Genomic DNA, 14267 nt, shown 5'->3' with positions numbered 1-14267 from the left:
GCGGGGCTTAGCGTCCAGGACACGCCCCCTCCCGCTCGGGAGGGGCGGCTGCTAGGAGCGCTCGGGGGGAGGCGGGCGGTGGCGAGCGCGGCGCGCTGCCGCTGGTCAGCAGCCGGCGGGGAGGCGGGGCCATCGCCTGCGGCCGTCCAACGGCGAGGAGAGCGGGTGGGAACGGGCCTGGCGTGCCGCGGGGGGCGGGTTTGTTGTGTTGTGCCTTCTCTCTCTTTTTTAGGTAAAAATGCGCGGGCTCTTGCGGCCACGCCTGGGGGTGGGGCCCGAGCGACTGCTGAGCTGCCGCCGGCGGGCGGGACCAGCAGCGCTTTTCCTGGGCGGCCCCGCGGGTCGGTGGGCGGAGGATCGGTTGGATGGTCGGCACGGAGGGTTGCCGTGAATAGCTTTGCGTCCCGGTGGGGGCCGGTCACAGGTCGTGTACCCCAGGGGACCGTCTTGCGGCAGTGCTCTTAAGCATCTTCATCAGTGACACAGACAGTGGGATCGAGTGAGTGCTCAGCAACTTCGCTGGTGACACCAAGCTGAGCGGTGCAGTTCGTACAATAGAACGGACACCATCCAGATGGACCTGGGCAGGCGTGAGGAGTGGGCCCACGTGAGCCTAACGAGGTTCAGCGAGGCCAAGTGCAAGGTGCTGCACTTGGGTTGGGGCAATCCCAGGTGTTTATACAGACTGGGGGAAGAACTCATTGAGAGCAGCCCTGTGGAGAAGGACTTGGGAATCCTGATGGACGAAAAGCTGGACACAAGCCAGGAGGCCAACTGTATCCTGGGCTGCATCACAAAAGAGGTGGCCAGCAGGGAGAGGGAGGGGATTGTCCCCCTCTGCTCTGCCCTTGTGAGGCCCTGGCTGGAGTACTGCATCCAGGGCTGGGCCTCAGCGCAAAAGAGAGTGGAGCTGTTGGAGCGGGTCCAGAGGAGGGCATGAAGATGATCAGAGAGCTGGAGCAGCTGTCCTGTGAAAACAGGCTGAGGGAGCTGGGCTTGCTCAGTCTGGAGAAGAGAAGGCACTGGGGAGGCCTCAGTACAGCCTTTCTTGAAGTACTTAAAATAAGCTTATAAGCAGGAGGGAAATAAACATTTTACATGGTCTGATGGTGAGAGGTCAAGGGGGAGCAGTTTTAAACTAGAAGGGAGATTTATGTTAGATATGAGGACGAAATTCTTTACCCAGAGGGCAGTGAGACGCTGGCACAGGCTGCCCAGAGAAGCTGTGGTGCCCCATCCCTGGAGGTGCTCAAGGCCAGGTTGGATGGGGCCCTGGGCAGCCTGAGCTGGTGGGGGGCAGCCCTGCCCACGGCAGGGGTTGGGGCAGGGTGGGCTTTTGAGGTTCCTTCCAACCCATGCTATTCTGTGATTCTATGAAATGGAAGCAAAGAGATCTGTTTCTGGCCCTTTCCTTTTCAGTGTCAGATTGTCCATGAATGAGAAAGGAAATCAGCACACTGCAGAAGTAAAAGGCTCATGAACCTTTAGCAATCTTCCCAACTAAGAAATGCACAACAGCAGGACCTGAGGAGCCTTTAATTACTAAAGGAATTGTGAGAATCAGATGTTGTTTCTGCATTAGAACAAGATAAGAATTTTCTTAATTTCATGGCCTCTGCTGCCATTTGGGTGCTTTATTAGAACTAACAGTTCTTTTCAGGGGTCTTTCTACTTTATTGGGGTTCTCTGATAGTTTTCATTACATATTCTCTTGATAAACCTTCCCCAGCAATGCATACTCAGTATATAAGTAATGTATACATTTATATATATATCCATAGAGATTAGGTAGATGGAGTAAGCATGAAGACTGCAGCTCCTGTCTGTCCAGCCATCTGACAAACTTCTGGGCCTTCAGTTAAAAGCAAGCTAAATGTAATAAATACCTTTACAAATCAGAAACCCCTTGATGTTGGAAAACTAGTAATTTTTGGTGCTAGATAGACAGGACCTGAGTAATAAGGAATTAAAGGAGGAGAAGTTAAATAATTAACAGCATACATACATATATAAGCTAGGAACAACTTATGTATAGCCAGCATGAAAATATATGTTATGCTTTGTTACACACATTGCAAGAATATCCTGCACAAATTAAAAGGACAAGTCAAGACATGCCTTAGGGAGGGCTTGAAGAAGGTATTGAGGAAGGCCTGGCACCCCCCCCCCCCCCCCCCCCCCCCCCTTGTCCCACAAACCCACTCCGGTACTCTTTGTTTAACAAAGACTTTGAAGAAAATCACCATATCAATGCGACAAGAAGAGTACTGAGACATCTTGGAAACAACAGGATGGGGACTGACTGGCACCAGATAGCACATGAATTAACAAGCGTCAGAATGTAATTAACAAATGTAAACCTTCGATAAGATTGTGAACCTGGAGTACCCAGCCAATGGGGAAACAGTGGAGGGGGTAGGCAATGGGGGGGAAAACAAGGTACAAAAGCTGTCATACTGTGTCCATAGGTGTGCTCCTGCTTGCAGGACACCTGCCATTGCAATTGCAGATAAAACCTGCTTTTATCAGAGATACTGTCCTGATAAATTATTTGGATATTTCCAACAGAGTGAATTGTTTGTAAGAAGATGTACTGTCATCTTGAGCATTCTTAACTGACTGTGCAGATCCTCCTTACATGGAGTAATCATGATGTTTTTGCTCTCTGCTGCCATATACTGTACTCCTGTTTCTCTGACAGTTCAGAGCCCTATAACCAAACGGTACATAAATGTGTAACTGCTTTACATGGGCAAATTTCCCAACAACAGAGGCTGACATCACTTCTCTGTTTTCTCTCCTACAGCTGTAGCACTGGATTGCTTCTGTTGTGATCCGATCAAACTTGCAATTCTGAGTATTTGGTAACATCATTTGTGGGAATAAATGAGGGAAAAAAGGGTTAGAATACCGTTTCAAACAAACAATAAAAGATGGATGTTGGTTAATGGGGCAAGGAAACCTAGAAGTTGCTGATTGGTCGTTGGAACTGAACTGGAGACTACATCCTGAAGAAAAAACAGCTGAAGCTGGATCACCCTATTCAACCATGCCAAGTTCAAGAGTACACAGTGAGGAAGAGATACGGCCTTCATCCTCACGACCCCGGAAGACGACCACCAGGAGGCACTACGCATGCTCAAGGGGTGTGACTCTGGAGTGGAATGTATGATAATAATTTCTTGGAATTAACTGTAATAGTCCCTCCCTCCCTCAGGAATGCTATGCATATGTACGCCTTTGATCTTTAAGTATGGAAGTTTTCTGCCTTTTGGTGTGCAAGCTAGGATGGTGATACCCCCGTCACCTGGTGTGTGGGTGCAGTGTCGTAATAAACATACCTGCTTTATAACTGTCCTCAGTTGTAAAGTTTGTTTCTGCAAATCAAGTCATGTCAAAGATTTGCTACCTGCAACTGTTTGCTCAGATGCAAACCCCAGAATGCAAGGTAAGACCTGAACGTTCTTTTTGCTAACTGCAGCTGCTATGTCAGATACACTTGCACAACAAAGATTGCACAATTCTCTTTCCCATTTTCCAGTGGATTTCTTACATGTTTTTCAAAGACAGCACTGAGGTCAAATTCCAGTGCCATTATTAATGAGATAGCAGTTTTTGCCATATAAATCACACCATTAAGACTCCATGTGAGTAACTAGAGTCTCCCTCACTGAAAACTTATCACCACCTGTGTTCTGCCAAATTGTACACAGTAAGATCTTCACCAAGATGCATGAGGACTAGAGGCCAGAATTCATATTTCACATCCTCTTTACTCACAGAACAAAATTCCTCAGCTGTTTCATTAAAATTTTTATGTTTCAGTTATTTGCAGGTATTTTGAGCAGTGCACAGTTGCTTACCTTGAGTCCAGACTATTTTCTTTGTGAAAGACTTAAAACAGTTGTTATTAATATTATTTTTTTAACATGTATTTATATCTGGGAAGCTCCCTTTTGCTTATTATAACTACGCTATGTGTTCCTCTCCAACTCCTTTCTTCATCCTATCATCTCAGATTTCTCCTACGAGAAAGGAGCTATTATTTTGGTGGAGGACAAACAGAAAAAAAACAACACAACAACACAACTACTGCAAAATAAATGTTTGAACTAAAGGCCTGAGGTACAGTAATTCACAGTGACCAAAACCTTACAAGCCTCTGCTCAAGAAGTTATCATGGAAAACATACCTCAGCCTCTACCTGTAAGTACCATCAGTTTTGACCAACCCTTTCTCTCCATCTGCCTGCTCCCACCATCCCTTTGCTCTGTTTGCAGGGATGGGAGCAGAAGGCCTGGTCTGCTGGGCACTCGTCTCTGCCACGAGCTCCTCCTGAAGCTCTGCAAGCTGAGTGCCAGGAGACAACCAGCATTTAATAAGTTGGGGAGCTGCTTTGGGACAGTAATTGCAAATGATGGAGGTGTGCTGTTACGGTCAAACCTGGTGATCCTGATTAAGCAGGTACTCAACAGGCATTGAGTGCTTTAGTATTACTAGATTAGCTACTATGCTACAGTATTTCCCTGAATACATACAACATATTGCAAGCATTTTCAAAATATAACCAAATAGTAGCCACTTGTGAGGTGCGAGATATTCTGCACAACCTTACGAAAGATGCGCAAAGACTCGGAGGAAAGGGTGAAACGTGAAAATAGCTTATTCAACAAGGTCATTGAAACCATACTTCTCTAGCGTTAGAGCTAGCTCAGTTGTATGAATAGTTCTCTTCCTCCCAAATGAAAAGGCAGGACCTTCAGGGCTTTTTGTCCAGAACATATGAAAGTATCAGAATGAACTTCAGAAGTCTCTGGTGCAGAGAACAGCCCCTGCTGTTCCATAAAGAAGGCAGGGGAGGTGGTGCAGCCTTGCCCTATGGGGATGTGTATGGGCTAGCACACAGCCACGGCTGCGGGGCTCCAGATAAGGTCTGGAGTTCTGCACTGAAGCCTTCATGCAGTGAGATCAAATTTGAGAGCTTAAGGATGACATGTCAGCAGTAGTCTAAAAATGAGAGTTGCAGCTGATATTTCAAAATAACATTTAATATTATTTTTAGAATTACATTCAAATGTAGCATTGAATACAATTAGCCATTATTTAATGCTCCGTATTTAAAGTTCTGCTGTTCTTTGGCAGTTATCTTGGTTGCACCAACTGTATTTTTCTTCCCTTCAGGAAAAGGAAACCCTTGTGAATATTTAAATACTTTTCCCCTCCATGTATCATGCACTGTGGCTACACCATCCCAAAGCTGAAGTATGAAAAAGAGAAAACTAAGCTTGAAAACAAGCAAAAACTACACAAAAAAATCACACAGCAAAGGCATTTTCTCTCCAGCTCTTGGCTACTGAATTTGAGGCTAAAGTTTATCAGATATATCTACAGTTTGGTTATACTGCTTTGGTAGTTCTGGTGTTAGCGCAGTACAACCCTCTTCCTTCACGTGGATTTAATCACAGTACCGTAAGAATTAAATTGGCTAAGGTTAGTCCCATATAGAAAAAGAATGAAGTTACACTGTTACCGATACCTTTAAGCATATTCAATGGCAAGTTTCCGCCATCCAAGTAAGACTATTTTAATTAGAGCCCGTTCCTTTTTGTTCAGAACCCTTTTTATAATGATAAAAGATGTGCAGACCACTTAAAGCAGCAATCTGCAGAATCACAGAGCAAACGCAAAAGTACGCACAGAAGGCAAGAGAGAAGCAAGTGCTATTTTTGCAGAAGGTACGATCATCTTAGAGTTCCAAGCAGCTCGCTCACAGATTCAGTTTTTAATCTTTACCACCACATCCTGGGTGGTGGGGCAGTGATGACTGATCCCACGCACATCCAAAGCACTGGCAGACAGAACGGGACATTCCCTTCCAAAGGGAAGGATGACAAAACCCTCAATCTAAGTTACTGCTTCATCATCTTTTGTTAGTGAGGAAACTTAAGTGAAGACAGGTTTAGAGCTTAGAGGAGAATGTAAAGCAAAAGGTTTAGTGACAGAAAGTTGTCTTAGATTATTAACAGCAATTCAGTAGCATCTCATGATTTTAAAAGAAGTCCCTAAGTATGGAATGCAACCATCAGAAAGCTAAAAGTCAAACTACCAAGTCATCCTGAGTATTAGCAATATTATTTAAAAAAAAAAATCCTTGAGTTTATGTAAGCAATTAACAAAATTACTTAAAAATATCCTGTTCCAGTTTTCAACTGGTGCTTAGAAAGGATTATTTTTTTTTCATTTGTGCTTATTCCAACGGCATTAGTGTGTTAATAAATTATATAAATACAAATAATTCACATCCCTAGTACTACACAATATCACACCTCAGTCTATTGCTTTCCATAACTGTAAAAATTCACAGAAACTTTATATTTAGCATAAGCCTATAATACTACCTTCATTCAGCATTACAGTATTACAGTTGTAAAGCATGCTGCTTAGCATTTCATTATTTTAGTTTATAATCTAAAGATGGATTCATACATCTGTAGGTAAAAAACGCTGCCAAGTAACCTTCCATATTTCTTGTGAGTTTTGAAAAAAAAAAAAATCCCTGATGTCACAACCTAACAACATTAAACCATTCATTTGGCATGTCCTTTTTTTTTTTTTAAATTAGGAAAAAACAACACCAATAATGATGAAGTCCAATACCAAGCACATTTACCTCAGTTGAGATGTTTCAGATAACACAAGTACCAGTCTGCAGGTATATCTTATAAATCCACTTCTCTGGAGGCAAAGTTGTTTAAATAAAGTAGACAAAGCTTTTCATCATGAAAACTATGATAAACTTCCCTTCCAGACAAACTGGCATTGCAAATCCAGTCAGAATATCCAATAAATATGAAAACTCAATGGAGTCCACCTCCTCGTGGAAAAAGTGTTCTACTAAGCTTTTTGTTGTACACGTGGCTATGGTGCTACTTATCCACTAACTGTCTGAAAGGTTCTTCAGACAAGCAGCTTCACTGTATGGTGGTAGAACTAACTGCTGTCCCTTCCAAGTCCTGGATGGTGGAAGCGCTGCAGATCCAAAAGAAGCTGCACCTTGAACATTATCGTAGTCACTGTGAATGACATCCCTCCCTCCTTTAACACCTAGGAACAGCCAAATATATTTATTTGTATAAAAAGTGTTCCTTAAAAAATGAATTTTCCTTTGAATTAGGCTGTAGGTATACAGTAATTTATATTTTTACATGGTTAGGCTGTGGGTATACAGTAATTTATATTTTTACAGGATTATCTTCATTTAACTGCATTTCATGAGTTGCAAAGTGATCTTAGCCACTGAAAGAACAAAGGTCTTTCATTTAAGAACTGAATTAGAATATTCTTTAGTTAGTCAACTAATGAAAAGCCCTCACAGTAGTGCAAATTATAAAATGTTACTGCATAGGTTGGTCATTTATGCATGTACTGAAATTACAAACATGGTAAGTCTGCAGTTCTTTGCATAATAAGGCTTATAAAATAGATCTGTTTGAAATTTAAATTATCTGTTTACAAGTTGCTAAGTTTTAGGACCAGTTAAAGGAAGGAGAAATAGAAGGGGGCTTTAACTTCAACTCATGGCTTTTCTGCAAACTGATTGTACACTGACATGCAATATTAGCTTTTTCTCAAATTTACTTTCAGATCACAGTTCCAAAAGTAGTGTAAAATACTTACTTGAGAACGTACTGGATACATGGTACAGTTGCTACTTTCACCAAGTTAAAAATCTTCTACCATTATTTACAAATCTCTTTAATCCTTCACAAGGAAAACAAGCAAAAGAATACAGTAACGATGGTAAATTACCACTAAGCTGTACATCCTCCTTCCTGCCTCCCCAGAACACAAAGAATCCTGCTTTTTATCACCAACTGGGAAGCTTGAATTATTGAAGTACATCCCACAAAAGCAGGAAGAAAACCTAAAATGTAGTTTCAAAATGGGAAAAGAAAAGAAGGATCACAGTACTGTTTTCCCTTTTTTTTCTTGGCTGCTTAACTACTAAGTGTCTGACACGCAGCCTAACTTTCCATGTTTTCAAGGAAGTCACATTCAACACTCTCTTCAAGCTGCTGCAAGATCTTTATGCCGTTGCTGCCAACATAGTCCACAGAGAGAGATGCAGAAGTATGTGAATTCTGGGCCTCACTCCCTTTTGTTGTAAATGCACAACACAGTGTCTTGAAGAAGGGCATAAGCTGGGTAATGCTAGATATAGTGCGGAAGTTCAAAAGAGGAAATCTGAGCCTTTTGGAAATTCCCTCGTCAGTGTTGTTTCTTTCCTGTAAACATGCAAACAAATATTTACTTACTGCATTAAAGCACAATATCCTACTAAATATGGCTCCTTTGAAGCCAGTATTATACACTTGGTTTTATACTGAGAGATCCACAGCCTGTGATTCCATCACAGTATAAATCATACAGATGGTATACTGAGTTATTTCTATATTCAGATTTGAGCTTCCATTAAATGAAAGTCTCACAGTTTCAGAACACTGGAAATTTGGACAAGCCTTCGGAAACAGGTATCAAAAAGCTGCAGAACACAGAGATATCTGATACATACTAATGCTTTCTTCTGTAAGTAGTAATACTAAACATTAATGACAATTTAAAATGCTGTTATGGTAAACTTCCTTATTTTTGCTAAAGAACAGCACGCACTTTTTATAAATACCAGTCCTGTCTGAGATAAATTGTTTTTAACTGGGTGGGCAGATTTATGAGAGCAACGAGGAAAACTGCCACTCCGTGTACAAACGAAAACTGGCATCTTCAAGATACATTTGTGAAAGCAGGCAGACAATTTTTTAAAACCCTCTGGAATCTTAATATCTAAAAACCTCTTGCCCAACTTACAATCCTACCACTTGTTAAGTTAAAGGCTTAACAAAATAAAAAGTAAAGCACTCTTTCTTTACCCCGTATTTCATCTTTAGCAGATCCATAATTCTTATTATGTGTGGTCTACATTCCTGGTGATTTTCTACCAGATGAGAAGTCACAGTAGATGACTCTGTGTCCACCTCTGGGACAAATGCCCATTTGTACCTGAAACAAAAGGATTACATTGCTAAGAAGAGAGTATAAAAAATTCCCTGTTTGGATCACACATAGTTTAGCAAAGCACTGTTTTGTTCACAGAAAGAGCTGCCATAACTATAAAGTTATGCTATTACCAGAGCTAAGCTTAACAAACAAGGAAGTTACTACCATGTCAGTATTTAAATGCAACTGGCTCCGAAAAATTCTTAAGTGTGGCAAAGGGAAAACAAAGAACAGTCTTCCTTTCTTTTCTCCCCATTTTTCCATGTGAGATAACCTTCAAACAAAGTGAAATCTTCCTATACTGTCAAGACTGAATTGCTTTTCTAGATATCCCAAATTACTTTTGTCCTAGAATCAATGCCTGCACTTGTAAAAAGAACAAACAGTAAGATTAACTCTAGAATATATCTGGAATTACATTAAGAACAGAAACAACCCGGGCAACAGTGAAGCAATTCAAGGACTTACATTTGGAACAACTGCATCCTGTCAGGTGGAAATGAAAGCGCCGTGTCTAAAAACTTGCAAGCGGATAAGTACAAGGACAGCTCATTCTGCTGGATGTCAGATCCACTGCCATCACCTGAGACTTTCTGTTTACTTATTTTGCTGTTGCTCCTGCAGAAGTGAAAATTGAGAAATGCACAATTAAAACATAAATCCGTTAAGTGTTTTCCATTCAGCAAAAGGGAAATGTACACATTTACACAAATGTGCACAAGTCTTATTTTTATTCTGTATTAACACTGAGATCTATATAAAAGGCTGTAAGTAGAAACAGATATCTGAAGTATTGAGAAAAAGCGTCAGCATGTTAAAATATTCAAACACTGACTTGGCCTCTTTTCTATCCTTCTATGCAACTGTTAAGTACCAGCTTTTTGTACTATAACTATTTCAGCTGCTGAGAAAAACCTATGATTTACCAATTCCAGTAATACACAAGTGCAAGCACAAAAAAAAGCAGATATAGAACATGCACAATTGCTAACAGCTTTCACAGGTTCTACAAGCTTTCACCAGATAAATGATAATTCTTACTTTGATGGTTCATCTTCCTCAGTTAATTCTTCTTCCAGCTGTAGAAACGTCTGAATCTTTAAATAAATAAATTTATGGAAAAGCTGAATCATTTGTACTACTCAACCACGACACACTACTATGTGAAGCATATCTTAAGTAGCATAAGGAACCACAGACTCTTAGTTTACTCTTATGACTTGGAATAAGTTAACAAATTGTTAAGGAAACTGCATTAGCAACAACAGCAACATTGATCAGGAAGGTATTTCCTAATGACAACGTTAATTCTTTTTCCAAATTATCAAACTAACGTGGACCCATGAAAACATTTCCTTCTTCACACAAAGGATGTATCTGTGAGGAAAGTGAAATGCAAAGAATGCAATAAACTAATTTTAAGTTACTACTTACTCCTTACCAATTCAGTTACCATAATTGGCCACAAGGAGGTTAGATGCTGAGGAGAAATCCTTAACAGTAGAACTCTGAAGAGGAGAAACATCTGCGCGGCAACTAAGGAAGTCTGCCCAACACGGAGGTTCTCAGTCAGTCGTTCTGAAATAAATTATGTAAGAAAGGAATGTCGTATTTCCATTTATTTTAATGTTTGCATATGTATTAGAGCTGAAGGAAAAAGACAGGAGAAGACAGCAAATCTTACCTTGTATTAAGGGAAGATAGAGATGATACTGATCAATTTCTCCACTGAAGACAGCAAAAGCTTGCCGCTTTAACAACATTGCTTTTTGCTCAAAACTTGGGTAGAGTTTTAAGGCGCTGCTCTGCATGTCTGTAACACACACAAGAATTACTTCTCATCTGCCATATAGTGACTTGTGATTTGAGATGTAAATAATTTCTGTGTCCTGAGAGCTTTTGGAAATAAAAACTCTCTCTAGGGCTACTGATTGGAATAATACGTTGGTGCTGATCCTGACCTACTCACGCTAGTAGGAGAATTATATAAAGCATATGCTGCAGCTGTCCAGTATTTTAAAGCCCTGTCTCTAATGTGGACGAATCTCCTCATTTCAGACTCTTAAAATCGTGGATGAGTGATCTCAAGAGTTTTTAATTCTTACTGAGAATAAACGGAAATGGTAAGTTTAAAAATGTACAATGTTAAAAAAAAAAAGTGCATTAAAATTTGCATTGTAAGCCTTGAACTATTCTTTTAAAAGATTTGGACAAGAGACAAAAGCTGTTCTATCTTTCAAAGGTCCAGGCAAATGTTAGGGTCCTATCCCACCTCTTTCCCAACGACTTATTCTTCTGCATTGTCCTCAAGCCTGAATCAGAGATCAAAGCATGATGCTCAAAGCCTTGCTGTACTGGTGCACCATATTCCTGCAGCTCTGTGTGAGTATACAGACGCATGCAAAGTTAACCAGTCTCCTTGCTTTCTAACAGGAGACAGTTGCTACAGTCACCATTCAGCAACTTAAAATAATGGCCAAATGTGCTTGCAGCAGTCCCACACCAGCATCTCTGGAATAAATCCTTTTTTAATGTTTTTAACATTACCAAAATACAGACTCAACATAGAACTGCTTTTAGTGGAGATTAAAGTTGGTCACATGATCAATTCTGCAGATGCAGCATTGCCTGCATTTTATTGATACATTAGACACCAAATAGCTCAAAAGCAAATAAATTTAAAATTAACGCAGAAATAAGTTATCAGTAGCTAATACTTACTCATCAAGTCTTTAAACATAGTTTTCTCGTGTGTTAGAAGGTGATCAATAATGGATCTCCAACTGGATAAGATACAGAAGGAATTGGATAATGTAAAGGACCAACAATAATGTAAAGGACACAACAGATAACCAGAGAAAGCTTTGGTGTAGACTCACATCAAAAGATTTGGGACAAACATTTCATACTAGGCAACAGCTTCCAACGTGTATTCACTATGCAGAATCTTATCTAGTTTAACACATGCTAAATTGTAGGTCCCTCAACTCTGTTATATGCCGTCACCAATCACTAATGGCAGCTGTTAGAAAGAGACAAGTTTATTCTTCTGCACCATAAATATAACTTAAATAATTTAGTAAAATTAGTCATTGAGCTCCATTTTTAATGTTACTACATTCTGTGAGCAAGTACTATAAAGAATTTTCAGTATTAACCCATCCTTTAAGTCTTTCTTTGCAAATCATCAAATAAAATCTTGGAGTGCTACTATCTCATGTCTTACTGAGTGCATGAAGTGTCCATTTGGAAAAAAGCTGGATCCATATACAACTCAAGAACTTCTTTTTTCCACGCTCGCTTGGTATAGGCGTATCCACTTAATGAGCTGAGCAGCTGAGAACCAGCACGAAAACTAGGAATATTGTAGGTACTGGGAGAAAAGTAATGATAAATATCAATCTTTAAAAAAAGTTACATTTATGCACCTAGAAAATTAACTGTTTTCCCCAAAACTTCTAACCAAATTATCTCAGTAACAGAGTAGGCTGTGTCTACATTAGCTCAGTAATTCAGAGCAGTCGCAGATCAGTTGATCAAAGCAGTTTCTGCAGAAGTTCCTCACATTTCCAGAGTACCCTGTCTGGGGAGGTATCTTCTGATTCGACATATCATGGCACTGCCCATCTCAACTACAGGTGTGGTTCAAATCTCTCCCAAAAGACGGTTCACAAACTGGTCAACAGGCTCTGCAAGGTATAGTAGGGAAGGAGTGCTGGGCTCAAACCTACAGTGGTAGAAGCAAGGAGAAGGGACCCTCAATGAACTGGTTCTTGTCAAATAGCTTCCTGGAAATCCTCGGTATGGCAGCTGCTCTGACCATGGCTCAACACAGGTGTCGGAGGTTTGGGAGGTGGCACTCAGACTAACAGGAATACAACTTTTGGATGGAAAGAGATGCTGTCAATGTTCTCTCTTGTGAGCCAGCACTGCACCTTCTAAAAAGACTTTAGCAGCCCCTTTGTCTTCAAGGAGGAGGCTATTGCCTTTTTGTGGAGCCCTGCAACTTGGCTCCTGTCAGCCGGGGAAGGACAGAGGCATGAAGACAGTCCTGAACAGTCCAACTGCAGGCCTGATGGGCTCAATATTCTTATCTTGTGACCATCTCACTGTGGTTATGGCTACACAGATCACAGGGATGGATGGCTTGCCAGGATGACACTGGAGAACCATCAAGTAATGTCTGTAGGCAACTGAGCAACTCATCAGGAATCTGATGCGCATGTCTTTTGAACCATCAGTCTCAGATCAAATGGAATGGTATTACCTTCTTTGCAAGGAAAAACAACAAACAAACAAACAGGCTTACTCTTCACATTCAGATCATAGAATGGTTTGGGTTGGAAGGGACCTCAAGGATCATCAAGTTCCAGCTCCCCAACTACAGGCAAGGTTGCCAACTGCTAGGTCGAGTACTAGGTCAGATGGCCCACAACCGCTTTCAGCCTGGCCTTGAACACCTCCAGGGACAGGGCATCCACAGCCTCTCTGGGCAGCCTGTTCCAGCACCTCACCACTCTCTCAGTAAAAAACTTCCCCAACATCTAATCTAAATCTCCCTTCTTTTAGTTTAATACCATTCCCTCTGTCCTATCACTATCTACCCTTGTAAGAAGTTTATTTCCCTCATGTTTATAAACTCCCTTTAAATATTGGAAGGCCACAAAGAGGTCTCCCCACACTCTTGTCTTTTCCAGGCTGAACAAGCCCTGCTCCCTCAGCCTGTCTTCATAGGAGAGGTGCTCCAACCCTCTGATCATCTTCATGGCCCTCCTCTGGACACTCTCCAAAAGCTCCACATCTTTCCTGTGTTGGGGGCCCCAGACTTGTACACAGTATTCCAGTTGGGGAAAAAAAAAAAAAGGGGACTTGCAATCTGGTGTCATTACAAAAGCCCAGAGGGGAGCTGATTATCACAATGTACTGTGCACACAGCTGAACTCAGGCAAGCACATGGACGGAATCGAGAGTTTCTGTCACATTTCATGGTTCTACAGCATCTAATTAAAACAAAGCAACCCCTGTGGTCAGAGCAGCTTTGCTGCCGCTCTGAACAAAATGCCTTTATTTCCACTGAAAATGAAGGCATTAATTCACTCACAAAGCCACCACCACCTTCAAAATGAGCACAGAAAAGCTGTATGCATACCTGGGTTTTGACTGACGGCTTTCCTGAGGCCAGCCTTGGAATAGAAATGAGTCCATGGATGAAA

The 14267-nt window shown here is 41.2% G+C and overlaps 1 protein-coding gene and 1 long non-coding RNA gene across 7 annotated transcripts in view; one reads left to right on the top strand and one right to left on the bottom strand.

The window, feature by feature from the left end:
• On the top strand, positions 172-3352 carry LOC110402801. The gene is made up of 2 exons (XR_002441320.1): positions 172-1553; positions 2807-3352. It is a non-coding gene; the product is annotated as an uncharacterized LOC110402801 (long non-coding RNA).
• The window catches only part of DOPEY2 (dopey family member 2), a 46383-nt gene continuing 37143 nt past the window's right edge, over positions 5028-14267 (bottom strand). For all 6 annotated transcript variants that reach the window (XM_021405159.1, XM_021405153.1, XM_021405168.1 and 3 more), the window contains 8 exons: positions 12281-12427; positions 11776-11837; positions 10739-10867; positions 10496-10632; positions 10096-10151; positions 9523-9672; positions 8928-9057; positions 5028-8285 (listed from right to left, as the gene is read on the bottom strand). In XM_021405159.1, coding sequence (XP_021260834.1) covers positions 8025-8285; positions 8928-9057; positions 9523-9672; positions 10096-10151; positions 10496-10632; positions 10739-10867; positions 11776-11837; positions 12281-12427 — 1072 coding nt within the window. In that variant the 3' untranslated portion in view covers positions 5028-8024. The remainder of the gene's footprint in view (positions 8286-8927; positions 9058-9522; positions 9673-10095; positions 10152-10495; positions 10633-10738; positions 10868-11775; positions 11838-12280; positions 12428-14267) is intronic.

Source organism: Numida meleagris, chromosome 1, assembly GCF_002078875.1.
Source record: "Numida meleagris isolate 19003 breed g44 Domestic line chromosome 1, NumMel1.0, whole genome shotgun sequence".
NCBI lineage: Eukaryota > Metazoa > Chordata > Aves > Galliformes > Numididae > Numida > Numida meleagris.
Note: the sequence above shows the minus strand (reverse complement) of the source record. Positions and strands in the feature narration are given on the sequence as shown.